This window comes from Erithacus rubecula, assembly GCF_903797595.1.
Source record: "Erithacus rubecula genome assembly, chromosome: 6".
Taxonomy (NCBI): Eukaryota; Metazoa; Chordata; class Aves; order Passeriformes; family Muscicapidae; genus Erithacus; species Erithacus rubecula.
In genome coordinates this window covers 50,334,453-50,358,830 of record NC_136688.1, presented here as the reverse complement: position 1 = coordinate 50,358,830, position 24,378 = coordinate 50,334,453, and the positions used below count along the sequence as shown (strand labels likewise).

At 36.7% G+C, this 24,378-nt stretch overlaps 2 protein-coding genes across 18 annotated transcripts in view; one reads left to right on the top strand and one right to left on the bottom strand.

Annotated features, from left to right (window-relative positions):
* Positions 1-467: 467 nt before the first annotated feature.
* On the top strand, positions 468-16,400 carry MOK (MOK protein kinase). Its single transcript, XM_079308232.1, is given in 6 exon segments — positions 468-855; positions 4,254-4,324; positions 7,052-7,071; positions 7,073-7,102; positions 7,615-7,668; positions 16,226-16,400. Coding segments are annotated over 6 exon segments (312 nt in total). The 5' UTR covers positions 468-835; the 3' UTR covers positions 16,343-16,400.
* The window catches only part of WDR20 (WD repeat domain 20), a 55,627-nt gene continuing 38,966 nt past the window's right edge, over positions 7,718-24,378 (bottom strand). For 8 of the 17 annotated variants that reach the window (XR_013774571.1, XR_013774574.1, XM_079308226.1 and 5 more), the window contains one exon: positions 12,392-18,987. Coding sequence is in view for 8 of the 17 variants with exons in the window: in XM_079308222.1 (XP_079164348.1) it covers positions 18,917-18,987 (71 nt within the window). In the remaining 9 variants the exon portion in view is untranslated. Of the gene's footprint in view, positions 8,838-12,391; positions 23,692-24,378 lie in introns of those variants that run through there. The other 9 variants (XM_079308223.1, XM_079308220.1, XM_079308218.1 and 6 more) reach the window with 6 other exon arrangements.

Below are 24,378 nucleotides of genomic sequence, written 5' to 3'. Positions count from 1 at the left end.
ACTAGGCACTAGGATTGGTAGGGAACAGTTAATCACAAAGCTGAAAGATAATAAAGGAGGAAAGAAAAAAGTCAATTCTGGTGGAAATTAGAAGACCTGAAAATTAATATAAGTAAAACTTTTTTGATAACCCTTATCTGCTTTATCTCTTAAAGTTCTGCAGAATTAGAATTGACTGATTTTTTACATCCTTGTATTTGAAGCACTTCATTATCAAAGCCAAACATTACTTTTGGCCCAGTGCAAATCTTATATCTGAATTTAATATGGGAATAAAGCTTTAAAATCAGAAACTGTTTTACTTTAAAAAAAACCCCAAAACCGAAACAACACCTTTACAAAAAAACCCAACAAATAACTCCTGTGTTGGAACAATGATTCCATGATACACTTGGTTTCTAAGATAATTTATTTTCAGTACATTGTAAGTAAAGGGATGTGCTGCAGCATTAAAAAAGGTAGGAAGGGCAGTCTGAAGAGGCATTATGTCTCTGAGCAAGGAGGTGGTAGTTCATTGTCTAAAAATTACTGTATTCTGCTTTCTGGAATATATATTTCTGTAATCTGGGCAGCAAAACTTCATTTGCTGTTTTTCATTTTATTTACTCTCGACTTATATGTTAACAAAAAACCTCTTATTTGAAAGTTTTCCATTAGTTGGCATTTAACAAGTCAAGTAAGGATTGATAAGCAGTCTTCATAACAATTTCAAACATACTGAAATGGTGTCTTTTTGTTTTTAAAACAGTAGCTGGTAAGATAAGGAGAGGGAGCATTTTCTGATTTTCTGGAGAAACTGAGTCTTAGGGAGGGAAAGTACTATGCAAATAAACGCATGAAGCAACATTTTGAAAGGTATGCATAATTAATCATGGAAATTCTACAGAAGATAATGTTTAAATTCAGTGAGGGAACACAAAATTAAGACTAAGTGAAGCTTTTTAAGTACACATGAATTAAAAAGGTTTGCATGTGGTATAGAAAGGGAGCTCTGCCTTCTTGTTTGGCACTGGGGGGTTATTTCCTTGAGTACACTAATTGATGTCACCCACTGTATTAAATGGTGCCTGTCCACTGGGTCGAGGGTAAAACAAGATGAACGAGGAATAAATATTTGATTTCTGCCTTGCCAAATGCACTGGATATACTTGTGCTGTTTTTCTTTTAGCTGTAAATAAAAATTGGGGGAAATTTGTCATTTTTTTTCCTTGGGTAATACTTTTTTCAGTCTCTTTAACTACTGCTTTAATGCAGGTTAAAACCATTGCATGTATCCTTAGTCAGTCTATAGCATTAGTTCTCCTTCATATTTGCATTTATATTTGCATCCATAATCCAGATGTTACATGGTCACAAAATGGGTGCTTTTTGTCAGTTAGGAAAATAGAGGAGAGTGCTGAGTGTAAGTAAATGTAGACTTGGCATTGTCCTCCAAGTATATGTGCCAACCTGTGTCTCTTGGGTTACTGATTTTGTATTCTCAGTTAAATACATCAAGTTCCTAATGAAATCACTGGGAATGACTCATTTGTACATACAAAGTGAAATGGGACATTTTGCTCTTAGGTGAGATTTCAAAATGTAACTCAGAGCTTCAAAGAAGATCAGTTAAAAAAGAGAACCATCTTCAAGTAATGTGGCTTCTGATTATTTGTTATATTCTTGGAAGATCTGTTGGTCCATTTATGTATTACCTACAACAGACAGAATTGTCCAATTTATGATCAAAACAGTATCTAAACTCTCTGCTGAACTGTATCAAGGGCAGATGTATACAACTCAGTGGTAAGGCACTGCAGACTCTTTAATCTTTTCATCTAAAACATCTTTTAGGCCTTTAACCCTTTGATAAATTGACTGACAAATTCTTTTGATGGAGTCTTTTAACAACAGATAATAGCATTATTTTAAACAGAACCTGCCCATACAATGTATTTCTTCTTGTTTCAAAGTGGAAAATATTGTTTTGGTGTTTAGCTGTAAGTCTGACTGGGAAAAGACGTATGTCCTGCTCTGATCCATTCAATAGTGTGCAAAGATCTTTGTTTCCTGCTTCCTCCCCAGAGTTTCTGTAGCATGGGTTTTTTGTTTGTTAAAGCCTAGGAGGGCAATGAAATAATACACAAAATAATTGAATAGTGTCTATTTTTCATGTAAGAGGTTTCCATCAAAACTTAATTTCAAACGCTAAATTTGGCAATGCATCCCACTGAGCAATGTTTGGAACGTATGCTACAGCAGCACAGAGTAAACACTATCATCCATACTCTTATGCAACACAAAATTCCTGCTGGGTAGCTCCTTGGCATGGTAACTGGTGTCTGGAGTACAGCACATTACTACTTTTCTTCTTGGGGTAAAGCCCAGCTACTCCAAGCTGCAAGAAGGAATAAAGCCATTTACTAATTACTGATCTGCTCAATAAAGAAATAGCAAGCAAACAATTTATTAGGCTCTGCATTTGCAAATGCAATGACAGACTAAAGTTCTGACAGCCTCATGGTGGGATAAACGTCAACTATAATCCAGTCCCTGGCTGCAAGTCAGTTTTCCTCTTTTCTGTGTAATTCAATTTTAGTGTAGAACAAGTGAATAATCTGAGGTAAATACAAACACTAAGGAGGATGAGTCCACATCCTACTATTTTTATGTTTACATAAAGTTGTTCTGTATGCATGGTGCATTGATTTCTTTATTCCTGTATTGGAACAATATCTAGTAACTTTTAGGTCTAGAGACAACTTGCAGATTCTTAACCTAGCTTTTTTATTTAAACAGAATGAGAAAGATGTTGGTTTTTTCTAAGTCTGAAGTCTACATGTCTGCCTTTGTTAAGAAAGTCTGATGTAGATCTTGCTTTCTGTGGCTCTTCTCCAGCAGACCAGAAACATTTCAACGTTAATATTAAAATTAAAAACTAAATATATATGCTAAGCATAGTTAAGCTTAATCTCATAATTTGTAAGATTTGATGGTGATTTCAACCCATGTCCCATATCCAGTTAGTGCATTAACTGTACACCATGGCTCAGTACTCTGGTGAGGCACACTCAGAGATTATCTGCTGAAATAACCCTTGCTACTTAAGGACCTTGACTTATCAGTTTGAACTAGGGATCAAGGCAAACTATTTGGCAGTATCATTTCACAGGCAACTTACAGACAGCCCTGTGCAAGTAGTTAAAGGTTAGATCTTAGAATTAGGCAGTAGCTGAGCTATGCTTTTGGAAAGTGGTGTCAGTGATAAAGTTGAGTTCCTTGCCTCATTAAGCACTTCAGTGTCTTCTGGGGACATGTTCTGTCTCACAGGGTGATCACGTTTTATGACAGCATTTACTCCATTACTGCATGGTACATTTCATCACTGTACAACAGCAGACATGTCCTTCATTATTCAAATACTTGACACAAAACTTGTTGACTGCTCTGAAATATCTTTTCTTGCCCTTCAGGCTGTCTTATTTTTCTGTTCAAGGCTTGGGTACTACACTGTTATTGCCAGGCCTGTTTTCTACAAATACATGGGAAGCTGCTCATCGTGTCAGCAGCTTGGCTTTCTGGAATTCTCAGCCTCAGCTGCTGTGGTGTTAACTAAGTGTAATCCAGCTGGCCAGCCATCTTGCTGAGCTCCTGCAGTCTGTCTGCAAGCTGAACTGCAGATTGTACCCTCAACCTTTTACTGGATGGGTTAACATTGCAGGGGAGATGGACTGTAATACAATTATCTTAAAAGAAAAACCAAAGACCTAAAGATGTCTGCCACTGCAGGGCAGTGAAATGGAAAATAAAGTGTCAGATGTATTATATCATGATATATTTTAAATTGCTGTTGTCAGCAAAGTAGTGATTCCAGCCAGATACTTATTGCCTTGCAATAGAACACTACTTGAGTTCTAAATAGGAAGCATTTTCACATATAGTGTAATGGCTTCCCTCTCTTTTATTGTAAGCTTGTATCAGTTAATTTACTGGTAATTTCTTGATACTGGACAGTGTGATGTGCCAAAAAAACATGCCTTCAAAAAGCTTCATAGAATAAATCAGTTAACTTCTGCAGTGGGCACTTTGGATAGCATAAACTAAAACTATGATATCACTGATGTCAGTTTAAGAACGTCCATAAGATAATATCAATTAAAAATGAACATGTGCATTTTAATACTGGTTAAACGACGTACTTTTTTCCTACTCTGTGTACAAAATAATGTGCAAGTTTTATTTCTAGCTTAAAGTCTCCTTATTTGTTTCTGCAGTGATGAAAACCCTGCCTCCTTTTTACTGGTATGTGAATTTATGCCCATGAATATTTATGAGCTGATGAAAGGTATGTAGCATATACTTAGAAAATATACATTCTCCTTGTAGATCACAAAGTGGAAATAATTATTTTTCACTTGGTTGTTCACTGTTACAGATTATAAAACTCATGGGGAATTTTGTGCTGTACTGCTTGAGCCTTTAATTCTTGCCTGTGGAATACACCCAATTTAAGGGAGAGGTGCATGCAGGTTTCCCATGAGTCAAGTCCATAGTCATCTATTCTACAGTCAAACAACCTTGACTGCAAAACACAAAATAATAGCTTTATGTAACAAAAAATAAAACTTAAGCAGATTCTTTGTTAGGTCAGGGCTAGAGTGAGGGAGTAAGAAAATTATTCTCATTTGTTTCAAAACTATGGAATCAATGAATAAGGATTTTGAGTTTTTATACCTAGGAAAAAAGCTTTTCACTAAGCTGTCTTTATAAAATAACATTGTTCCCTCATACCTCCTATATTTAAAAATTCTGGAGCTGTTTGTCAAAGCAGGTCAGAGCCCATAAAGTTTAAGGAAGAGTTTCTACAAAAAAATTTAGAATAAAATCTGATTTAAAACCAGTTCTTGTAAAGGAATACAGCAAATGGATACAGCAAATGAAGGGGTTTAAAATTCATAAGCAAAAGAGGATTCTTAACAGTTGGGAATTTAATTTAAATAACTGAACATGCAACTGTCATTCATTGTAATACAATAAAGATTTGCTCCTGAACATGACATTGGTGACACTGACTATTCAGATCTCTAACAAAAGGAGTAACTCTGTTTCTGACCTACATAAGAATATGAGATTAAAATTGAGTTATTTGCTGATTGCTGAAGTAGACATTAGTGTGTACTAGTTTTAATAAGACATTTTGGGTTTACTATATTTAGCATGGTATTCAGATGGAAATGAGAATCATCATTTCAGTATATTCTGATTTTTTTATTATTATTTAAAAACAGAAATTCTTTCAAAGTTTTCCAGAAGATGGTTGTTTTCACACCACTTAATTGTAGTAACCTCCTCTTCTATGGCATGGTCAATCAGTTCAAAATGAAATTTGTGTTCAATAGTAATCTGAAATGCTGCAGTTAGGGATTATCAGATCATTAATCTGGGTTTACCTGAACTTCTGTTAAATTGCTGCTTCTTCTTTATGGTCAAATTTTGAGTCTGAACTGTGTTTACCATGATACAGTGCCTTATTTTTAATGTTGTATAAGATAGTAGCACATGGGGTGGAGCATGTAAAATCATAGAATATAATAGAAAAGTGAACTGAAGGGGACTGAAAATGAATTTTTGACAAGGAGTATGGAGACACTTCTGTAATTAGGAAGACAGTTCACTGTAATGCTACTAACGTGGAAAACTGATACTTTTGTTTTTTTCTCTAAAAAAAACCCACGAGATATATGTTACTTCAGTCAAGCCTATTTGTCTTTACACAAAGTTATAATTATGTCTTGCGGTTAATTTAGAGTGGAAGCATTTAATAACTGAAAAACTGTCTTGCCCTTTGTTTAATCAACAGCAGTTTGGTCATTTACAGAAAGCAATGAAAAAAGTGGCTGAGAGAGGTGTGGAAGATCTCTCAAGAGAAATTATAGAAACCTCAAGTACCACTGCCTTAGGATTCACTGCACCATTACTGCCAAATAAGGTTTCTCCAGTGATAAATCTGGAAGTAGAAGAGCATCTGCTCCAGATTTTTCTAGTGACATGTAATGAAAAAGCAATTGAGCATGACTTCTTTTTATGAAGGCCCGATTCCTTAAATACAAATAATAATCTAAATTGATTTGAATAGCTGCATTTTATAATATATTTTCTACTATAAATGTCAGAAGTCCTGATGTTGAAAGCACCATTTATCTCTACGGGGCACTACTACTACAATTGCCGATGTAAATGGTACTCTGTTCCAAGTGCTTTGTGATCTAATCCTGCTCAGTGGATTATGGGGCTGCCTGGAGGAGCACTGTAATCAGCTGGGAACACAAGTCCCGCTGGCTGCTGCAGCTCTGGCCTCAATGAGTTACTGTCCTGATAATCTCCCTCCTCCTCCCCAGCCAATTACTCATACTCCTGTCATCACGCACATCAGTACCTGCTTTGTTTTTCAAAAATGTGATCATTTCTGCCTCCCTTGATGGCATTGCAGTGTTACATAAAGGCATTACAGCAAGATTAAAAGGCCTTTGGAGCCTATAAAAGAAAAAAGCTGAGCAGTTACTGAATGGCTTTGAAAAATAGATAAATTTTATAACTGTAATTATTGCCTAACAGCAACAGCAAGCTAAACTACATAGGTTAGCCTTTAATTTGCAATTCAGATATGAATCACAGTCCTTTAACCATAGCAGTAACTTGATTGATACAAATCTTCAACCTGAAGGACAATTACTTTGAGTAGAGAGGAAATGAGATATTTAGAAGTGAAATATTGCAGTTCTGCTAGAACTTGGGGAAATAGAAACTGCAAGTAATACATGCAGTAAAAACTAAGGCATCTTACAGAGTATTGAACTGACAGTTGTTAGCTGAGCTATTCTGGGGCATACTGAAATACAAATACTGTCAGAAGTTGACTGGAAAATAAATTGCCAAGCTAGCTATCAATGACAGAAGTAGTATAATTGAAAAAGGTGGTATCAATGCACTACTGGAAGCTGAAGACTATGGTATTTGCATTCAATTTGTTCTTTACTAAAAAGGACTCACACAACTTGAAATTTTATTCTAGGAAGGAGAAAGCCATTGCCTGGGAAAAAAAATCGGGAACAACATGTACCAGGTATGCAAATCTCTAGATTGAGTACCTAGGTAAAAGAGCTGTTTCAGCAACAGCTTTACAGCAAATGTAGCATGCATTTATTTCAGGGTCTTCCCTAGGCAGAAACAGAATTGTCTGGGGCAGCAGCTGGCTGCTGCAGAGGGAGAAGAAGCCATGGGCAGACACAGCTTTGCCTGCCGCAGAGCCCTGGGAGGCAGCAGGCAGCCAGAGCTGCTGCCAGCACCCAAAGGAGCTGCAGGAAGTCCTCCTGGGAGGGGATGGCCCTTGCAATCCTCTGGTAGCTATGGTGAGAGCAGAAGCAGAAAGCCTGGCTTCTTCCTGGAGTTTCCTATTCTCCATTTCCATATCTGTAGCTATAGTCTCACCATGATGGCAAAATTTAATTTTTCACTGATGTTGATAAGTTTAAAAAAAGTGCTGGTTTCTTTAAGTATCTTTTTTTACAAACAATTGGAAGCATTGATAATGTTTATCTTTTTACTGAATTCTTCTCTCTGCTGTGTTTGTATTAGTACAGAAATAGGATATTTCAGAGGGATGGGCAACAAGAAAACATAATAGTAAAGGTAATTAATTTTATGTGAGGATATTTAACTGGAAGTGAAGGTACCTGAGAAGGTAAAGTTTTTTCATGAATTAAAGTACATTTACTATATTCCTGATCTAGGGGAATGAACAAACAATTTTGTTACTGGCTAAAACCTGAAATGACTGAAGTGCATTACACCCTGCATGTGTTCCCTCCAACCTAAAAACCTGTTCTTTATCCTCTATTAATATATATTTTTGTTTCTGTGTTAATATAGTCACAGGAAATAGGGTTCAGTTTTGCAGCTCTTTCTACATTGAATTCCTACATTTAGTGGAAGTTACACAAACGAAAGAGAGCAGCTTTCAGAAGATTTAATTGTAACCATCTCTCCTGACAGTTTCAGAAAGTTATTTTGCTAATGTTTGAAAGGCAAGGATTTTTAAATTCAATTCTTGAAATTTTATTTTCTGAAGATAAATTTTTCTTTTGAGTCATAGAAGTGTACAGGAGAAGCCAAAGCTATCTATTATAGTACTACTAAACACAAAAACTAATAATTTAATCTAGATGTCCTATTTAGCAGCCTTTCCTTCTGTGATAGTCCCTATGCTCTTAGACCTTTCTTTTCATGATGTACAGAACAGGGTTTGCATTACATACTATGGACACAAATATCTTCATGCCTGCAGCTGCTTTTTATTTTAATGCAGCTTAACTGCTGTGATACTACTACCCCTGGATTTTGGAAAGTTTCTTCTTAAACTGAACTGTGATTTCTTTTACTATTTTATAGTCATTGCTTGAATATCTTACTGTTTGTAATATGTGAAAATACTTTATTTATTTTTGCAGCAGAACACCCTAAAGTTAAGAGACTTTGGATCTTGTAGGAGTATCTATTCTCAGCAGGCACACAGTACCTCTCCACACTGAGCACCTGAATGTTTGCTTACAGATGGGCTCTATAGTTACAAAATTGGCATGTGGCGTCCTGGCTGTGCTTTCTGTGAAATCACAAGGTGCTGTGTTCAGTGGAGGGTTTTGCTTATTTATCAAGATAATCAAAGGTAAATAACTCAAATTAGGAGCATGTGGTTTGGGTAATGTGATCTTCATTTCCATGGATTTGTAGAAGAAGCTTCTGTGCTTATTCTGCAGGGTTCATGAGGCAGTAATCCCATCTGGTCTGGCACTCTCTTCACCCTGTGGCAGGTTAGTAATAAAGTTCAAGAGAACACATTACAAACAAAGAAACATTTTTGAACTTTTTGTTCCCCAATGGCTTCATATTTAGTGAAAACGTATTTTCTCTGCTATATTTCTGTGTAGAGTATGGCTCATTTCCTCTCATGAGCATCACAGATTATCTTCAGTCTTGTTAATACACTAAATGGTGAAATGTTTCCCACTTTTTTGGACTTACTAATACTTTCTAATACAAATACTAATTCAAAACAAGAGGAGATTAGAGAATACAATCCCTCTGATTTACAACTTTGATTTATAGTATACTGTCTAAGACCCCTGTGCTCTTAAGGTCTTGTGTTCTGGTATATTTTAAAATCAGGTTGCGATGAAGGAAGAGTTCAGGAAAACATGAATTTAAGTCTTTTAAGATTCATGAAACTTCATGATCATGAAACCGTAACTCAAAAAATTTGTCACTGGTCTTCAAGAAAAAAGGAAAAATACCCTCCATGAGTATTTCTCCAATATCTTTGTGCCCTAGCAACAGCAGCAGTTTTTTATTCTCCTCCCACACTGCTGTCTCTGATATGCAACCAGGACTGATAACATTTGCTTTGCTTCTTTCCTCCTCCACACAGCAAGTGCAGCTGCTGCCATCACCATCACATTAAATGACAGCCATTATGCTTTGCCTGCTAACTTGTAGAAACATTTCTACTTCTCCAGCCAGAAAACTGTTAAAAGAAAAATGCCAAATGTGGCAGTACTCATCCAAAGTAAATTGTGACCAAAAGCTTTAAGAATGCCTTTTTTTTTTAATTTCAGCTTGAATCAGCTGGGCTTTGTAGCTTTGTAAGAAAATTACATGCTTCAAACTTGTGTTTTCTTAGGGAAAAAACTCAAAACTTAAAGATAATTTCCTTGAAGTTTCAGCTTAATGTAAAAAATTTCATTCTTTGCAACATTGAACTTTTTCAGAGACCTTACAGGTGTGTTCAGAGAGAAAGGAGGAATGTTTATTGGAAATTAATGAATTGAAAGAGATACAGCCTTCCAAATTAATTGGATAGTTTGTTTCTTTTTCAGTGCTTTCTGCAGTTGTTGCTGTTGAATGGTTCCATAAGCCTTAATGCTTTACAGCATATTATATAAGACATGCTGATCTTTCAAATCTTGTTTCCCTTTCTGTCCCCTGTAATTCATGATTCCTGGATCACACTTTTCAGTGGCTTGCACAGTTGTTCTTTACATTTGACGACAGCACATTTTTTAGTTCACACAGAAGCTAGTCCCAGCTGCATATCTTGATGCAGCTGCACAATGTGAATCAGATCTTTTCTCTCCTTTCTCTACTCTAAGCTTTATGAAGACACTCAGAGCAATGTGCAGCCAGCTGTTTGATTTAATTTGTAAACAGTTAAAAAGAAGTTTCTCATGTCTACAAGAGGCTGAGCATTTTGCTTTCAAGAGTCATGTGGTGCTACTGAAGTGTTCCTTAAATTATAAGCCCAAAGAAAAAAGCAACAAGTGTGTGAAATAAATGTTAGTGGACCTGACTAAAGTCAGATTGCTCTAATACGATAACAATGTTTTCAAGGACTCTATGCAAGTTTTATATTAACTGAACACCAACCTCAGGAATGCATTACAAATTATCATCTTTCCAGTATTGCTGCTTGCAAAGAACCTGTTAGGAATGCAGTGTTATAAATACATTTCTACGTGCATACACAGCAAGAGGGACTACTTGATTTTGCCATCTTTGTCTTCTAGGATCTACCACTTTACTAGAAGCAAACACAATCCCAGATCCACTGCCCTTCACCACAAGGGATGATATCTTTACATATTTTGCTCCAAACCAGCAGGAGAAGGCATCTACAGATTTCCATTTAATAACCCAAGCTACTCCTTCATTCCAAACCAGCAGCTGTGTTGCTCTGCTGCTCACATTATCCTCCAGTTGTTGATAGGTATTAAACTGTCAACAAATGAATAATTCCAACAAGTTCTCTTCCTCATCAAAGAAGGGTTTTTTCATCAAAAGTGACAGTTTAACTCCTGGTAACAAAACCTCAAAAATTCAAGCAGTAGGTATGCACTCCCCTAGTTACTAATCTCACTGTTTCAGTATCCATGATAGAGCTATACAGCTGTGTGCAATTTCTGTTCAGGGGACCACCACAAAATCCTAAATCTGTGCTGACCCAAGAGGCAGTGTCTTATATCTCTACCCAGAAACAGTCACCCATTCCTGAACCTTACAGGCAGAGCAGAGGAAATCTGAGCCTATCTTGATCTTATTTGACCTTTTATTTCCATAGCATCATTAAGGCCAGTGGCATAAATAATGAATGATTACCTAAATCAGGTGAATCCTTTCTTTTCAGTAAATTGTAATCCTCTCTGAATATGCATGATTAAATGTTTTTTCTAGCTTGATTTAAGACAGAATTTTGAGTTTTGAATCTCCCTTTAAGAAAGGAAAGGGAAAGTCTTATGCATAAATTGCCTTTCAAAGGTTTCTGTTTCCTGTGTGCAGTGATAAAATATGACCCCAGTGAGAACTGCTGCCCATCAAATCTTACAGCACCCTTATTTTCAACTCTGGCAAAGGACTTCAGTTTTGAAGACTAAAGTCAAAAGGTGAGGGGAGCATTGTGTCCATGTTTCAAGTGGCGTGAAATTAAATTTGTTAACAGTGCTAGTCCTTGTCTTGTCAACCATGAATATAATTCAGTCAACATAGTTCTTTTGCACTGAGTCCAAACCTTACCTAAAACACTACTGATGTTTATATATATTCTTATTTTTGTCCAAATCTTTTTAAGACAGCCAATACATGAACTTTAACCATGCACAAAAAATTAAGACTACTAGGAAATATGTCAGGGCAAGTACCTCAGCATTTTGGCAAATTTCAGGCAAGTCCAAGACAGGTAGTATTTAAGTGGAAGAACTGTCAGCCCATTTAGAGAAAGTAATTTGTAGCACTGAGCTTGTTAGCTAGAAACAAATGTTTTACTTAAGCTGATTATTTGGGTTTATTCTGTCTGCCTAAACACAGATCTTTATTTGGTCTGATGTAGTTCCCCCTCCCCCCAAATCCCTGACATACAGAGTTAGAATTTAGAAGCTTTGATACCTCATAATCCCTTCCGTAGACTCTTGTTAGAGTTGCTGTTACTTAAAGGGTCAGCTCCACCTTTATTTTTAAATATAATCACCTGTTTTTGATGTCTGCCTTGAGTTTAAAAGTTTTCCAGATGAAGTGTGGCAGAGACAGGAATTATGCTTTTGCCTCTTCAGGGTTTCAGTCTACATTTTGAGCAAATAAAAAAACATTTTTTTAAAAAAAAACTTAATTATCCTGTATATAGATCATATCAGGGAAAATTCTAAATTCCTTTCTCACGATAGCCCTCAAAAAACCTCCACAAACTAGCAAAGAATAATTATAAATTATTTTCTGCCATGCATTCAGCTTTGAAACCATGGACTTTCCTTCTACAGGAGAAGCCATGTTTTCCACTAATTTAGTTCTTGGGTTCATCAGTGTAGGTTTTCTAAAGAAGTTCCTTTAGGCAAGATTTCAAAAAACATCAAGTAAGGCAAGTAATTTTTAAAGAGGAATGAAGTGAAGCTGTAATTGACTCAGGGTTTTTTATTTTCTGATTATTTGGGTTTTCTCTTCTATTGTATTTGTTAAGGTGTTCTCAGAAAGAAATTGAATCTTGTTTATTTGTTTTAAAAGCATTCTCTTAGGAAAGTCCAGGAAATTCAAATCAACATGAGCCTCCGCAGGGAGAATTACCAAAATTAAATTTTTTCTAGAGTAGCCAAATACATTTCCTGTCCTACTCCTACATTGCATTCAGTTTTCTAGGGACCCAAGGAAAGTGGTGGAACCCCTGTGTTCCAGTCTGTCAGATTTATTGGATCAAATATTGAGGTGTAGACTCTCACTTGCCCACTGAAGCACATTTGAAACTTCTGTTGTTTCTTCAACAGTCTGAGAAACAGAAGGCACTTCAGTCTTCCCTGAAACATTTCCATTTGCCTGCTATAGAAGGAACAGAAGTGAGGAAAAGCCTGGCTATGCAGTGAAAGAGACCCAGTCATACTTCTGTTGTTAGAGATTTAACAAGAAGAGCAGTGCGTGATTTTGCCTTGCTCTGACAATTTGTAGGAAAACCCCACAAGGTTTGAGGGCTGCTTTCCTACCATTTTGATACTCTCTTCCTGAAGGGGGTCAATATTTAATTAAAGCATTGTTCTGGCAGAGCACAGAGAGTGTTCTGCATTGAACTTCCTAAGTACTTGTTCCTTTTAGAACTTGGTGGAGGAGGAGGTTGGTTAAAAATAACATGAAAGGATTCTTTGAGCTCAAGTATTAGGAATGGAATGTTATCTACAGAATTTAAGTTTTCAAATTGTATTACAAATGACAGCTAACTGCTGGGGTTTTTTTTAGATTTAAGGGTTTGAATTTTTAGGTGGTTTTTTTCCAGTTAGCTCTGGAAATTATTCCCCTCATGTATTCAGTAACTTCCGCCTCAGGTTTTACTGAGAATGTGTAAATTGTGCAATCATATGAGATACTTGGTTTTGATGCAGTTTCTGTAACTGCTAAGTATTTTTATTTGACTCTAATCTAACTCAAAGATAAACCAACTTTTTAGCTGATTCAAAAGCAAGTAAAACTTAGTCATAGTTTGCTTCAAGCAATTGATCTTAACATTATTTAAAGTCATAAGAGAGACCAATATTGCAACCAGTTGCTTAAAAAAAGCAGTAAAAGCATGTAGCTGATCATGCTTCAGAATCTGGCACACAGATCATCAGTAACAATTTAACAGAATATTTCCTATTACTAAATAAAGTAAAAGGCAACATCCTTATCTTACTTATTAGGAAAGAATTTTTATTCCAAATTGATACTATTGATTTTAAAATTCCTGAGACCTAAAAATTTGCATTAATTTATTTGCAATACTTAAATTCGGTGATGTGTTATAGAACAGTTTTTGTTACTTAGAAAGCAAGTGATACTTAGCTGGGGTTTAAAAATCTTCTGCCTACCAAGGGTGCATGCAAGACAGGTTTGGCAAATAACTTTTTTGGAGGTTTTAATAGTTGTAAAAGTTACTCTGATCATAATTGGGAAGTGATCATAATTTTTTCCCATAACTACACACTGGGCTCTGGTTCTGCTGTTCAAAAACCCAGCCATGAGCAAGAGGCAAAGGGAATTTTGTGTGAGAGGTACTGCTGTGGGGAGGCACCATGGAAAATGGGGCACTGGGGAGGAGCACATCACATCTGAGTCACTTAGCAACCCTTAAGCATCAATCTGAGATTTTTGCTCTAGATCCAGACTAACTATATTTATTCTAACCAATTAAGATACACTATGCAGTAAAGTACAGGTTAACATAAAGGTCTCATAAGAGTAAAAAATTATGCCTATTATGTTCTTACTCTTCTGTGATTCCACAGGGCAGTGCATTTGTGAAAACAATTATTCTTCTCACTCACTTTGAGGTGTTCCAGTAGGTCTGCTTTTTGCTGTGATTTGCTGATTGGTTGATTGTTTTTGTATGAAGAGGCATCTCAACACTTGTAGGGTTCTGTTGTGACTGGATTAGATCCTAATCCTTGCTCAGGTAAACTCTGGACATTTTGGACAACTTTGAGCATGCCCAAGTTCCACGTTGTAGCTTTTCCACGTGGAGAAGATAATGAGACTCAAGTTCTTTATAAATCCTTCTGACATCTACTGCTTAAAAATACTTGTCAAACTTATATTTGTCTTCATGTTTACAAGATGGTATTATCACATAATGTACTGAGGATCAACGTGACATTTGTAAGGAGATTCTTGGAAACGTGAAAATATTCACAGGGCAAATGTGGTGCAGACTGTGGGAGTATTTGATATTGTTTCAACTTTGACTATCCAAGTTAAATATCATCCACCTGCATCACGTACCATTGCTCAGTTTGTGTCATTTCTTCATAGCAAATTTTCAGAATCTCAATAGCAAGAATGGAAAAACAGCCCAGCCCTGGAAAGAATTTTTATAGAATAAGACTAAAGCACTTGAGCAAGGCTCTGCAGGGAAATTTCTACTGCTGCTACTTACACTAGGTGTGTCAAAGGAAGAGCAGATTTCTCTTACTAAGACTGAACAAATACATGAGCTGTGTTTTAGTGGAGGAAGTGCTTTACATCAGGAGAGTGAGAACACTGTAACAAAGGGAAACAGCAGAATACAATGGTACAGCTAACTGCTCCTTGTCATTTTATTGAAACTCCTACTACATGGATGCTGCTTTTCTCTACTTCCAAGCAAGAACTATTCCCCTGAACTCAGTATCTCAAAGTGCACTGAAGGTATGTAAAACCACAGTAACTGGCTGTCTTCCTGTTCTGTTACATTTCAGTGAAATCATGTCCCCATATCTGTATGGTTTCATGTTAGCAGCTCATACTGATAGAACAAAGAACTTCAACAATAAGGCAATACAGTATTTGTCTGAATACCTACCATAGGGGTTTTTTATAGACAGACAGACAGATGGATATGTGAAAAGTGTGATGCCATACTCAGAAAATGAAAATTAAGGGCTGCAGATGTATAGGCAAGCAACACAGTGCAACACTAAATTCCAAGTTCTTACCTTTGGAACACTGAGCAAAAGGTGCAATGCAATCCAGTGCTTTTTCCAGAGAGGAAGATGATGAGTTGCTTAGTGCTGATGTACTTGGAGTCAAGCATAATGAGTAGCATTAAATTGATGGTCTAAAAATAGATAACTAACTGGATCCAAGGGAGCTTGCTCTCCACTGTTGCTAATTTCTAACCAAAAAAGAGGACAAATCCTACTACCCACATTTGATGGATTGTTCTGACTCAGATCTCTTTTACCTCACACTGTACAGGAGGTCAAAGCTCAGATTACCAAAACTTTATTCCTGATAGAGATATATTAATTGTATTGGTTGTTTCCTCTGATATGTTTCTGTAAGCCTCAAACCACAGATGCTAAAGTTTTAAGTATTTTGACTAAAAAATATAAAATCCATTGAACTATATTGACACAAGTTACCTTGCTGATTTCGAAAGTGTTATTGCCACTGTTTGCTTCCCTAATTAATATATCAGGTAAGTGATAATTCATACACCAGAAAAAAGATGAAGTCAGAATTCCTGTAAGCTTTAACCTGCAGAGAAAAGGCTATCAGAATAACATCTTGTGTATTACCAGATCCTCTGTGTGTGGGGCTGTAAGACTGTTATAATGAGAATGGTAATTTCATGTTCAATGGATCATTTTTGCTATAAAATTGCAAATCTGAAGAACCACATTGGATTTTTTTTTTTTTTTAACACTTTCAGGTGGATCTTACTCAGTTTGACACATACAGTTCCTTCAAGGATATTTATTTCCTAACAAGTTCTTTGCTGTTAAACTTCTGGAGACAACTTACACTTCTCTGGCTGATGGATGAATAGGCAAACTTGAGTCTTCCCACCTGCTTTATAGTTAAAATACACCCAGCTTTAAACTATGGACTGGCAAGTATGGTTCCTTCTCTCATTCCTCCAGCTAAAATTCCATATTGAGATTATCTGTGTTCCACGCACTTTTAATTATTTGTTTAATATAGTAGGAAAAATATTTTTATTAAAAGCTGTATCTACAGTAGAGGTCTTAAGCTCCTTCCAGGTAAGTTATTAGTACCCAGTTTCTTACTAAAATACTTTTATTCTATATGAAATAGAGTCTTGTATGGGCAGTTCAAGCTTCTAGATGATTGCCCTAATAGTAAAGAAGAGGCTGAAAAAAGAAAACCCACACACATTTCCTGTATAGTGCTGGACTATGATTTGTGGCAGAGACATACCCTGACGTGAGTAGCAGCTGTTGTTCCCCTGATGTTGGATATTGCAATTCTTTCCCTACTGGTTTTCTATTTTTCCAGCTGAAGGAAAAAGGTCTTTTTAAGTTATTGCATATTTTTTCAACTGTTTTATTTTGACTCAGACCATAGAAGCACTTATATAGAAAAAGTCTGTGGGGAGATAACTACAATAGTTTTCAGTGATGAGGTTTATCTGTATTTTAACAGTTAAACCCACTATGTTAATAAAACAAAACTTCTGAAAAATAATCCTGCTCAGTTTCAGTATTTTCCCCATTCTTCATATTTTAGAAGACAGATAAGAATTGTAAAGCACAGCTCCATCTTGAATAAAGTAGGGAACTAATTCCCAGCTTATAAATGGATCTGGCAGTTCTCTACAAGCTGGCTGCACTGCAAGGATAAGACTTAGTTACAAGCTACTGCAGTTGCTTCTCCCCAAATGTTCATTCATTTCCTGAAAACAAATCACTTCTCATGCCAGAAAATGTCTTGAGTTTACTTGTAATTTAAAATATTCTACCCAGCTTTATTGTTGGAGAGCAGGAAGGGCATTAACATGTGCCCACGGATAAAGTATGTGCACCCCCAGACAGGCTCATGGTCCTGGGCAAGCAGCCTCCCTGTTCTACTCTGCCTGCAGGATTCTGCAAATCCCAATTTGAACATTGCTGCGTAAGATAAAGGGAAGCATAGGATGGATACTTCTATTTTCTGTCATTCTGGGGCTGGACATGGTGGATTAATCTTTGCAGGAACTACTGAAAAGTTAAGTGGTGTGTTGACTGATGAAAAATGACAAGTGTTTAGACAAGCAGCATTAACCTCTGCAAATCCATGGATATGTCTATCCCCATCACACTTAGCAGTTTAAGACCATTGAATTATAAATAAGATGCCTGATGTAAGACAAATGAGTCTCAGAAATGCTGCTCCAATATGTTAACCCAGTTTCTGACTGACAGAAAGTGTGTACAGCTGCTGCTGTGGCATCTTCCACTTCCCAACTCCAAATGCACAGGACTACACAATAACAAAATCCTTACCCCATGAAGCTGCCTGTCTCTGAGATTGCTGCTGTTTGATGCATTTAAACTGCAGAATGTGTTTGGAGATAAGCCATTAAGAACAAGAACAGAACAATCGTATTTCACTTTCCTAATTGAAATTCAATTCTTTTAAATATGAAGCAATGTTCTAGGTGAGATGTTTTTGAAAGGAATTTGTTCTACAAAGTTTAGATAGTATTTCTGTACCAAACATTTAATTCAACAAAGAATTGGTTACATCAAAAGTGATTGGATTTGAACAGAAAATAAACAAAAATGCATATTCAAGATAGTTTAATATGTATTTTCTGAATTAGAAATATCACTTTCTTAACTGAATGAGAATTTCTAGTGTAATGATCCATTACTCCCCTCCCCCATCACTGAATTACATTATTTATACATATAATACAGAGCCGATTGCAGTTGGAAACAACAATATTAAAATAAATGTTTAATAGATACAAAGGATCTTTTTTCCACAACATAGTTTTTCTGGTGTCTGGACACCAATTTTAAAGTAATTCTCTATAAGCATTAAACTATTTAAGTGCAAAACAATTTTGTTTTAAAAAAATCTATGATTGCAGCATCCATCTTCCTGAAAAACATTTTGAAGCCAGAAAGTAATGACTTTCATTTTCCATGAGTGCATTCCAGGCTGTCTTCTAGCCACCTCTGGTTAAAAAAATCAGTGCAAAATAAACAATGGTGAAGTACTAGTTTAACCATTGAACTTACTTGAATTTAAGAAACATATCTTATTTTACACTATATATATATATATATATATATCTCCTTTATTTATATATTTATAGTGAGATTAAATTACACTGGACTTGAAAAGTATAAAGAAAACAAAAATGTTACTACTTTTTCCTGCAGAACTAAAGGAAGCTTTTTGCTTTTTCTCCAATGCAAACTCTTCCTTGGGTGAGCAGCCTAGCAGGATCAGCTGTAGTGAGAACTCCTTACATTTGTCCTTTGCAAGTCACTATGTGATTCACATAATTCCATGTTTGCACTCTGCCACATTATAATTAGTGATGCTCTTTGCCTGAAGAACAGCTCCTGGTTCCACTGTCATTACTTCTTGTCCTGTGTTCAGAGATTTGCTAGCAGTAGTGTGATGCTATACTACAGTTCCACTTGGAGAATTGGCCTGGTTTTGGGATGACAATAAACCCTGCAAACAAAGCAGTTTACATTAATCCAGCAAGAGAACCTGACATGAATTTTATAAAGTTCTTAACTTGAACCTACAATGAGTACAATTGATTTTTACCAACACTTGCTTACTTCAGACATCAGCATCTCGTCTCCTACAAAGGCTCTAAACCACCATGGTCTCAGCCAAGCAGCACACAGAGCTCTCAGACAGGAAGAAACATGTGCGTTTATGACACGGAATGGATCTGATCCCAGCATTTGGTTTAATCTACCTTGCACTTGGAGTCATAACGAACTGTGAAACTTTAAAAATCGTACAAGAAAAAAATTTACTGGGGTGGTGTCAAACAAACCTATTCCAGTAGCAGTATGTTTGACACCTCACCTGATACAGGGAAATGCTCCATCTCTTAAATGTGATTGAGTATTACAAGCTTTGAATAGAAAAATAGATTGTCTAACCAAATATTTGTTTTGGTAATTTTAAAACAGAATGAAACGCTGGTCAGTAAAGATTTCCTATAACAATTCAAGTTCACGCTCAGGAAAACTTGGTACCAGCTCTTCTAACTACCCTGCCATTCCAATTGAGACTTATTTCACACACAGCCCCACAAATGCGCAGTGCCTCTCACTACACAGAGACTGCTGCTCTGGATTAAGGCAACTACACCTTACAGATTAAACCTACGGTACCAATGGACAGACTCCATTTCAGATTTATGCATAGTAGCCCCTTTTAAATCGTTGACATAAAAGTAACTTCATCAGGCTTATTTAGGAAGAGCTTACTGTCAAAATACAATTTAGCCTACTTATAAGGTCACTAGTTAGTTCTACCGAGTGCCAGCAGGCCAAGGAGCGTGCTGGCACCTGGAAGCACACCAGCAGGTATCCCCATGCAACTCCTCACCTCGTAGGTATGATAAATGCACTTTCAGCAGCTTCTCTAAGCAGCTACCAGCTTATGTTCTCACCTCAAAATTAAGATCCTGGGACTCAGATCCATCAAACTAGACAAGATCAGGCAGCAATTAGCATACAGACAGAAGACAGAATTATGTCACTTCTTCAGAATCTACAGGAGCTCTTTCACACTTGGATCCAAGAACTGAAAGGTCATGATGATGGAAGTAAACCCTGACCTCAGAAGAGATGAAAAGAGGGGAAATGGAAAGAGGGGAAAGAGGGCAGGATTGACTGGATTCAAGTCATCAAATTTCTGTTAAAACCAAAGCCCTTCTTTTTAAGAAGCCATCTGATCATTTCAGACATGTCATGAACCTGGATAGTTTACAGGACTTACGGCAGATTGTGTGTGCATTTGCATATGGTCCATATGACATTTATATATAATAAAGCACAAGGCACTTAACTTGGTGTCTTCCATAGACCTCACCTGAAGGAACCTGAACACCTTTATTTGTAATTGTTTATGCAGAGAATATCTGATTCCGGCACATTTCATGACAACAAAAGTTTCCTAGTTATTAAGAACTAGATGGTGAAAGAAGGCAGAACTTTAGAGCAAACAAGACACTGAAGCATTTCTGAAATTTTTACCAGGGAAGTTTTGTTGGAAAGTGACAAGGTTGAATCAGAATTCACTAGTTCATTACTGAAGCATTCTTCACAAGTCTACTAAATCCAGCAGCAACTGGAAGGTCTTTCTTGTCAGAAGATTACATCCACTAAGAAACTTTGAAGTACCCTGGAAAAAGAGGTCCAAAGGTATTATTTTCAGTCTTAATTAAATCAGCAATCCAAACTGTTCATATGCAAGTATGTGCTTTATTAGCACACAGGAAGCCCTAGGAATGGCATAATGTCAAGTCTTTTTCAACTGGCTTATAATCACCCTACACAGGAGAAATAAACCCTGTGCTAGCATTGGATTTACATTATAACAACCAATTGTTGGGAAACAAAATGAAGAGTTACCTTCCTAGGATTCCTCTAGAAACTGGCCACACATACTGAAATTCAGTGCTGTGCCTTATTCCCTGTGAACTACCAGCCACTCTAAGAATGCAGGTTCCAAGAATAGGAACAAGGAGGCAGTCCTGGTTACATCTCATAGGCACTGAATGCTCCCTGCTTTGGAGAGGAGCAGCTCAGTGCAGATGACTTTCAGCAAGTACTAGGAATTCCTTGTATTTCAGTCCTTGCTCTGAATTAATTCTGCAATTCTGGGCAAAGGAACACCAAAGTGGAAATAACCTCAAGACTAATTTCCCTGTGCTCCTGCAGATGGAATAAATTTATGCAAGTACTGCCTTAAAACTTGGACTAGGCTATGATGCCGTTCAGAAATTCACTCCTAGGGGAGAGACCAGAAAGCTTGTGAGTTCTTCCAGGTACCTGATTTCAGAAGATATCTGATGTTCATACAAGAAAAGCAAGAATATGAATTTGTTTTTTAGGCATATAAGTTTCACCAAAGTGGTGAGTTCTCAATGGGTCCTGGTTAAAACAAAAATTCTACAGAGTTTTGCCATTGTATCAGAGCCTTCCAAGCAAGGCTATTGACAAGATTGTGATTGGTGTAACACAAGAGACATAGGAAAGCAACCTAAGAAAAGCAACTGAGGGCTCAAATAAAATTACTGCTTTTATACAGAAGTTCACAGTAAGAGTCATCTGTGATACTAAGGGTGTGGGACTGGAACAGTTGTAGTTATATTTTCTGGAAGAATATAATGGGTATGGTAATGAAAAAATATAAAAAGCTCCTGCCTGTAAAGAAGAAAGCCATTAGAGTATAGTGCTTTCTGTGATGGAACCACCCAGTCTGGTCAATCAGGTAGGAAAAGATGGAACAAAAGCTGCAGCCATTTATTAGAGCAACAGCCAAATCAGCCCGTTTAACAGCTGTGCCAGAAACATGGGAGAGCAGAGCCACAACAGCTGCAGCTCTGCTGCCTGGTGCAGCAGCTTCAGGCTTAAAGACAAACAGATCCCACTGAGCAAGCAGCAGGAACAAATTAAGACACTCCTCAAAGTTTTGTAAATAAATGTAGTGTTTTATTAGCAGTAGTATTTTGTCAGCATATGAGAGCAGAAGGCGTGGGAAATGGAAGAGTTATGAGATCCAAGACAGGAATTTAGTAAAACAATATTTGTCCCAAGCTCAGAGACGTAGCTGCTGTCCCATCTGCCATCTGACTGGGACACTCCACAGCTGAGCTGTGAGCACTGAACACAGGCTCCTTCAGCACTAGCTGCTAAGGCTATCCTGTTTATCCATGCATTCTCTGACTTCCTGAAACACACAGGACTTTGCACATCTGGTAAAAAATATGCTGGCATGGGTAGGAATGAAAAGCCATAACAAATACAAGCAGGAAGGCCATCTGCACCTGAGGTTTGTGGCACTCATTGCTGGGGTCCATTCACTGCAGCAGCATGAACACAAACCCTCCTTCTCCATTTATGGGATTGTGAGGAGAGGGGTGGGTATATTTTTAAAATTCCACATGTAATCCAGACAAAAGTCTGGGGCTTTTTTCCAAAGACAGGAAAAATAAGGTTTCACAAGAGAAACTAATTCTATGAATGATCAGCATGTAACAGCTGTACTTAAAAAAAAAAAAAAAAAATAAAAATCAAGAAGATAATGCAGTACTAAGTAAGAAAAAATCAACAATAGCCACTGAGTTAATATTTTCTTAATTTAAATTAGAAGAGGTTTAATTGGAGCCAAAGGTGCAATCATACATAGGTTCACTAATCTAGATAATAAATGACAAGTTTAGACATGCAAGCAGGATACAGAAAGAGCATGTCTCCTTCAGGGAAGCAGTTCTTCTGGGACTCAGAACACGCTGGATGTCAAACTCTGCTCATCTTTCTACCTTCTAGTTTGGAATTGAAAGGTAGAAAAAATAAAGGAAAGAGTCCAACATAACAAACAATCCAAAGTAAAAAAAGAAGTCTCATAGTACACTAATGCAATTAAACCAATTAAATTATAGCTGAATTAACAAATGCCCATACAAGAATGATACTGATTTGTTAAACTGTTTCTACTATTGCCAGTATATAAAATAATGGGAAATTATTAGAAAAATATTCCAGGAGTAGTTTATTCTTGTCCAGGACTATGATATTCCTGGAGTAATTATGGTTCCTACGTAACTAGGGTTACAAAGTAATCTGGACTGACAGCTTTGCTTGAGAAAAGAGCCCATGGTCCATTACAGTGTTTGAGCAATAATATGCCAAAATCAAATAAGATTTCTCGCATTGTTTAAAATTCTGTAGTTATATCACCTGAATTGGTTTTAAGATTTACATGAAAAAAATCTTCAAGTTCCTTATCCAAAGGAATAAGTGCTTAACAGCTAAAGTTTCTGAACTTCATATAATCACTAATCAGATATTAATGTCTAATGGAATAATAAAATTAATTAACTGAAAATGCTCAGGAAAGCACATGCTGTTTATTCACATAACATGCTACAGAGAAGTATTTTGTACAGGATTTAGGGGCATGGAGCAAAGCTGATACCTGTCTTTACACAGTCTGTGTTTTCATTAAATGGACTTTTAAATTTGTATCCCATTTGCTTTTTTTTTTCTCTGTTCCGGTAAGATTACACAAAAATATAAATACATAAACCATTTGACACCTAACCTTATAAAAGACTGTATCACCTTTAGGGTTTCACTTGCAGCTTCTCCTGTGTATATAAAGGAGTTTTTCTCTTAACAGAGGTCACTGTCAACAAAAAAAACCAAAACAAAAAAAAACCAAAACAAATTCAAGGCTGGTAGAAAACCATCAGTAACTAAAAATCTGTTCAGTGGCACTAGGTGAATGGAAGACATGCAGGTCCAAGAGGAAAAAAAATTAAGATGCAACTACTTGGGTGCTTGAAACTGCAGAGAAGGTTTTTGCCAGCAGAAACCTATCCTAGCTCAAAAAAATAGGGCCTTCATTCAAGTAGTAAGGGCTCACATGCTTAGAAACTATTGTTTCACTACTTTTCGCAAACTATGAAAGTCAGTAAGATACAAAGTTTTCAGTTTAGAAAATAATGAAATTGAGATAAACCAGGGAAAACCTCAGGGAACAGCATATGACTTAAGGCAACCCCATGAGAGTTAGTTGTCAAGTGACTGTGTCTTAGCAGAAAAAAGGAGCTAAATGAATTTGATAAGGTTGAGCAGCACCTACCTAAAATCCAACTTCAAAACCCAGAAAATAACATGATCTTACAAAGTTATTTCCTTGAGAAGTTTGTGCAATATTTTTAAAGGCAAGTAAAATGACACCTTTATATTTCAAGATACAGTTTGCCCAATACCTTCTCTGACTACAAAACCTGTGGAAGTTGGGTTTTGTTTCAGGTTCACACTGAATACTGAGAAACTGGTTTGACCAACCAGTTCTTGCATCATTTGA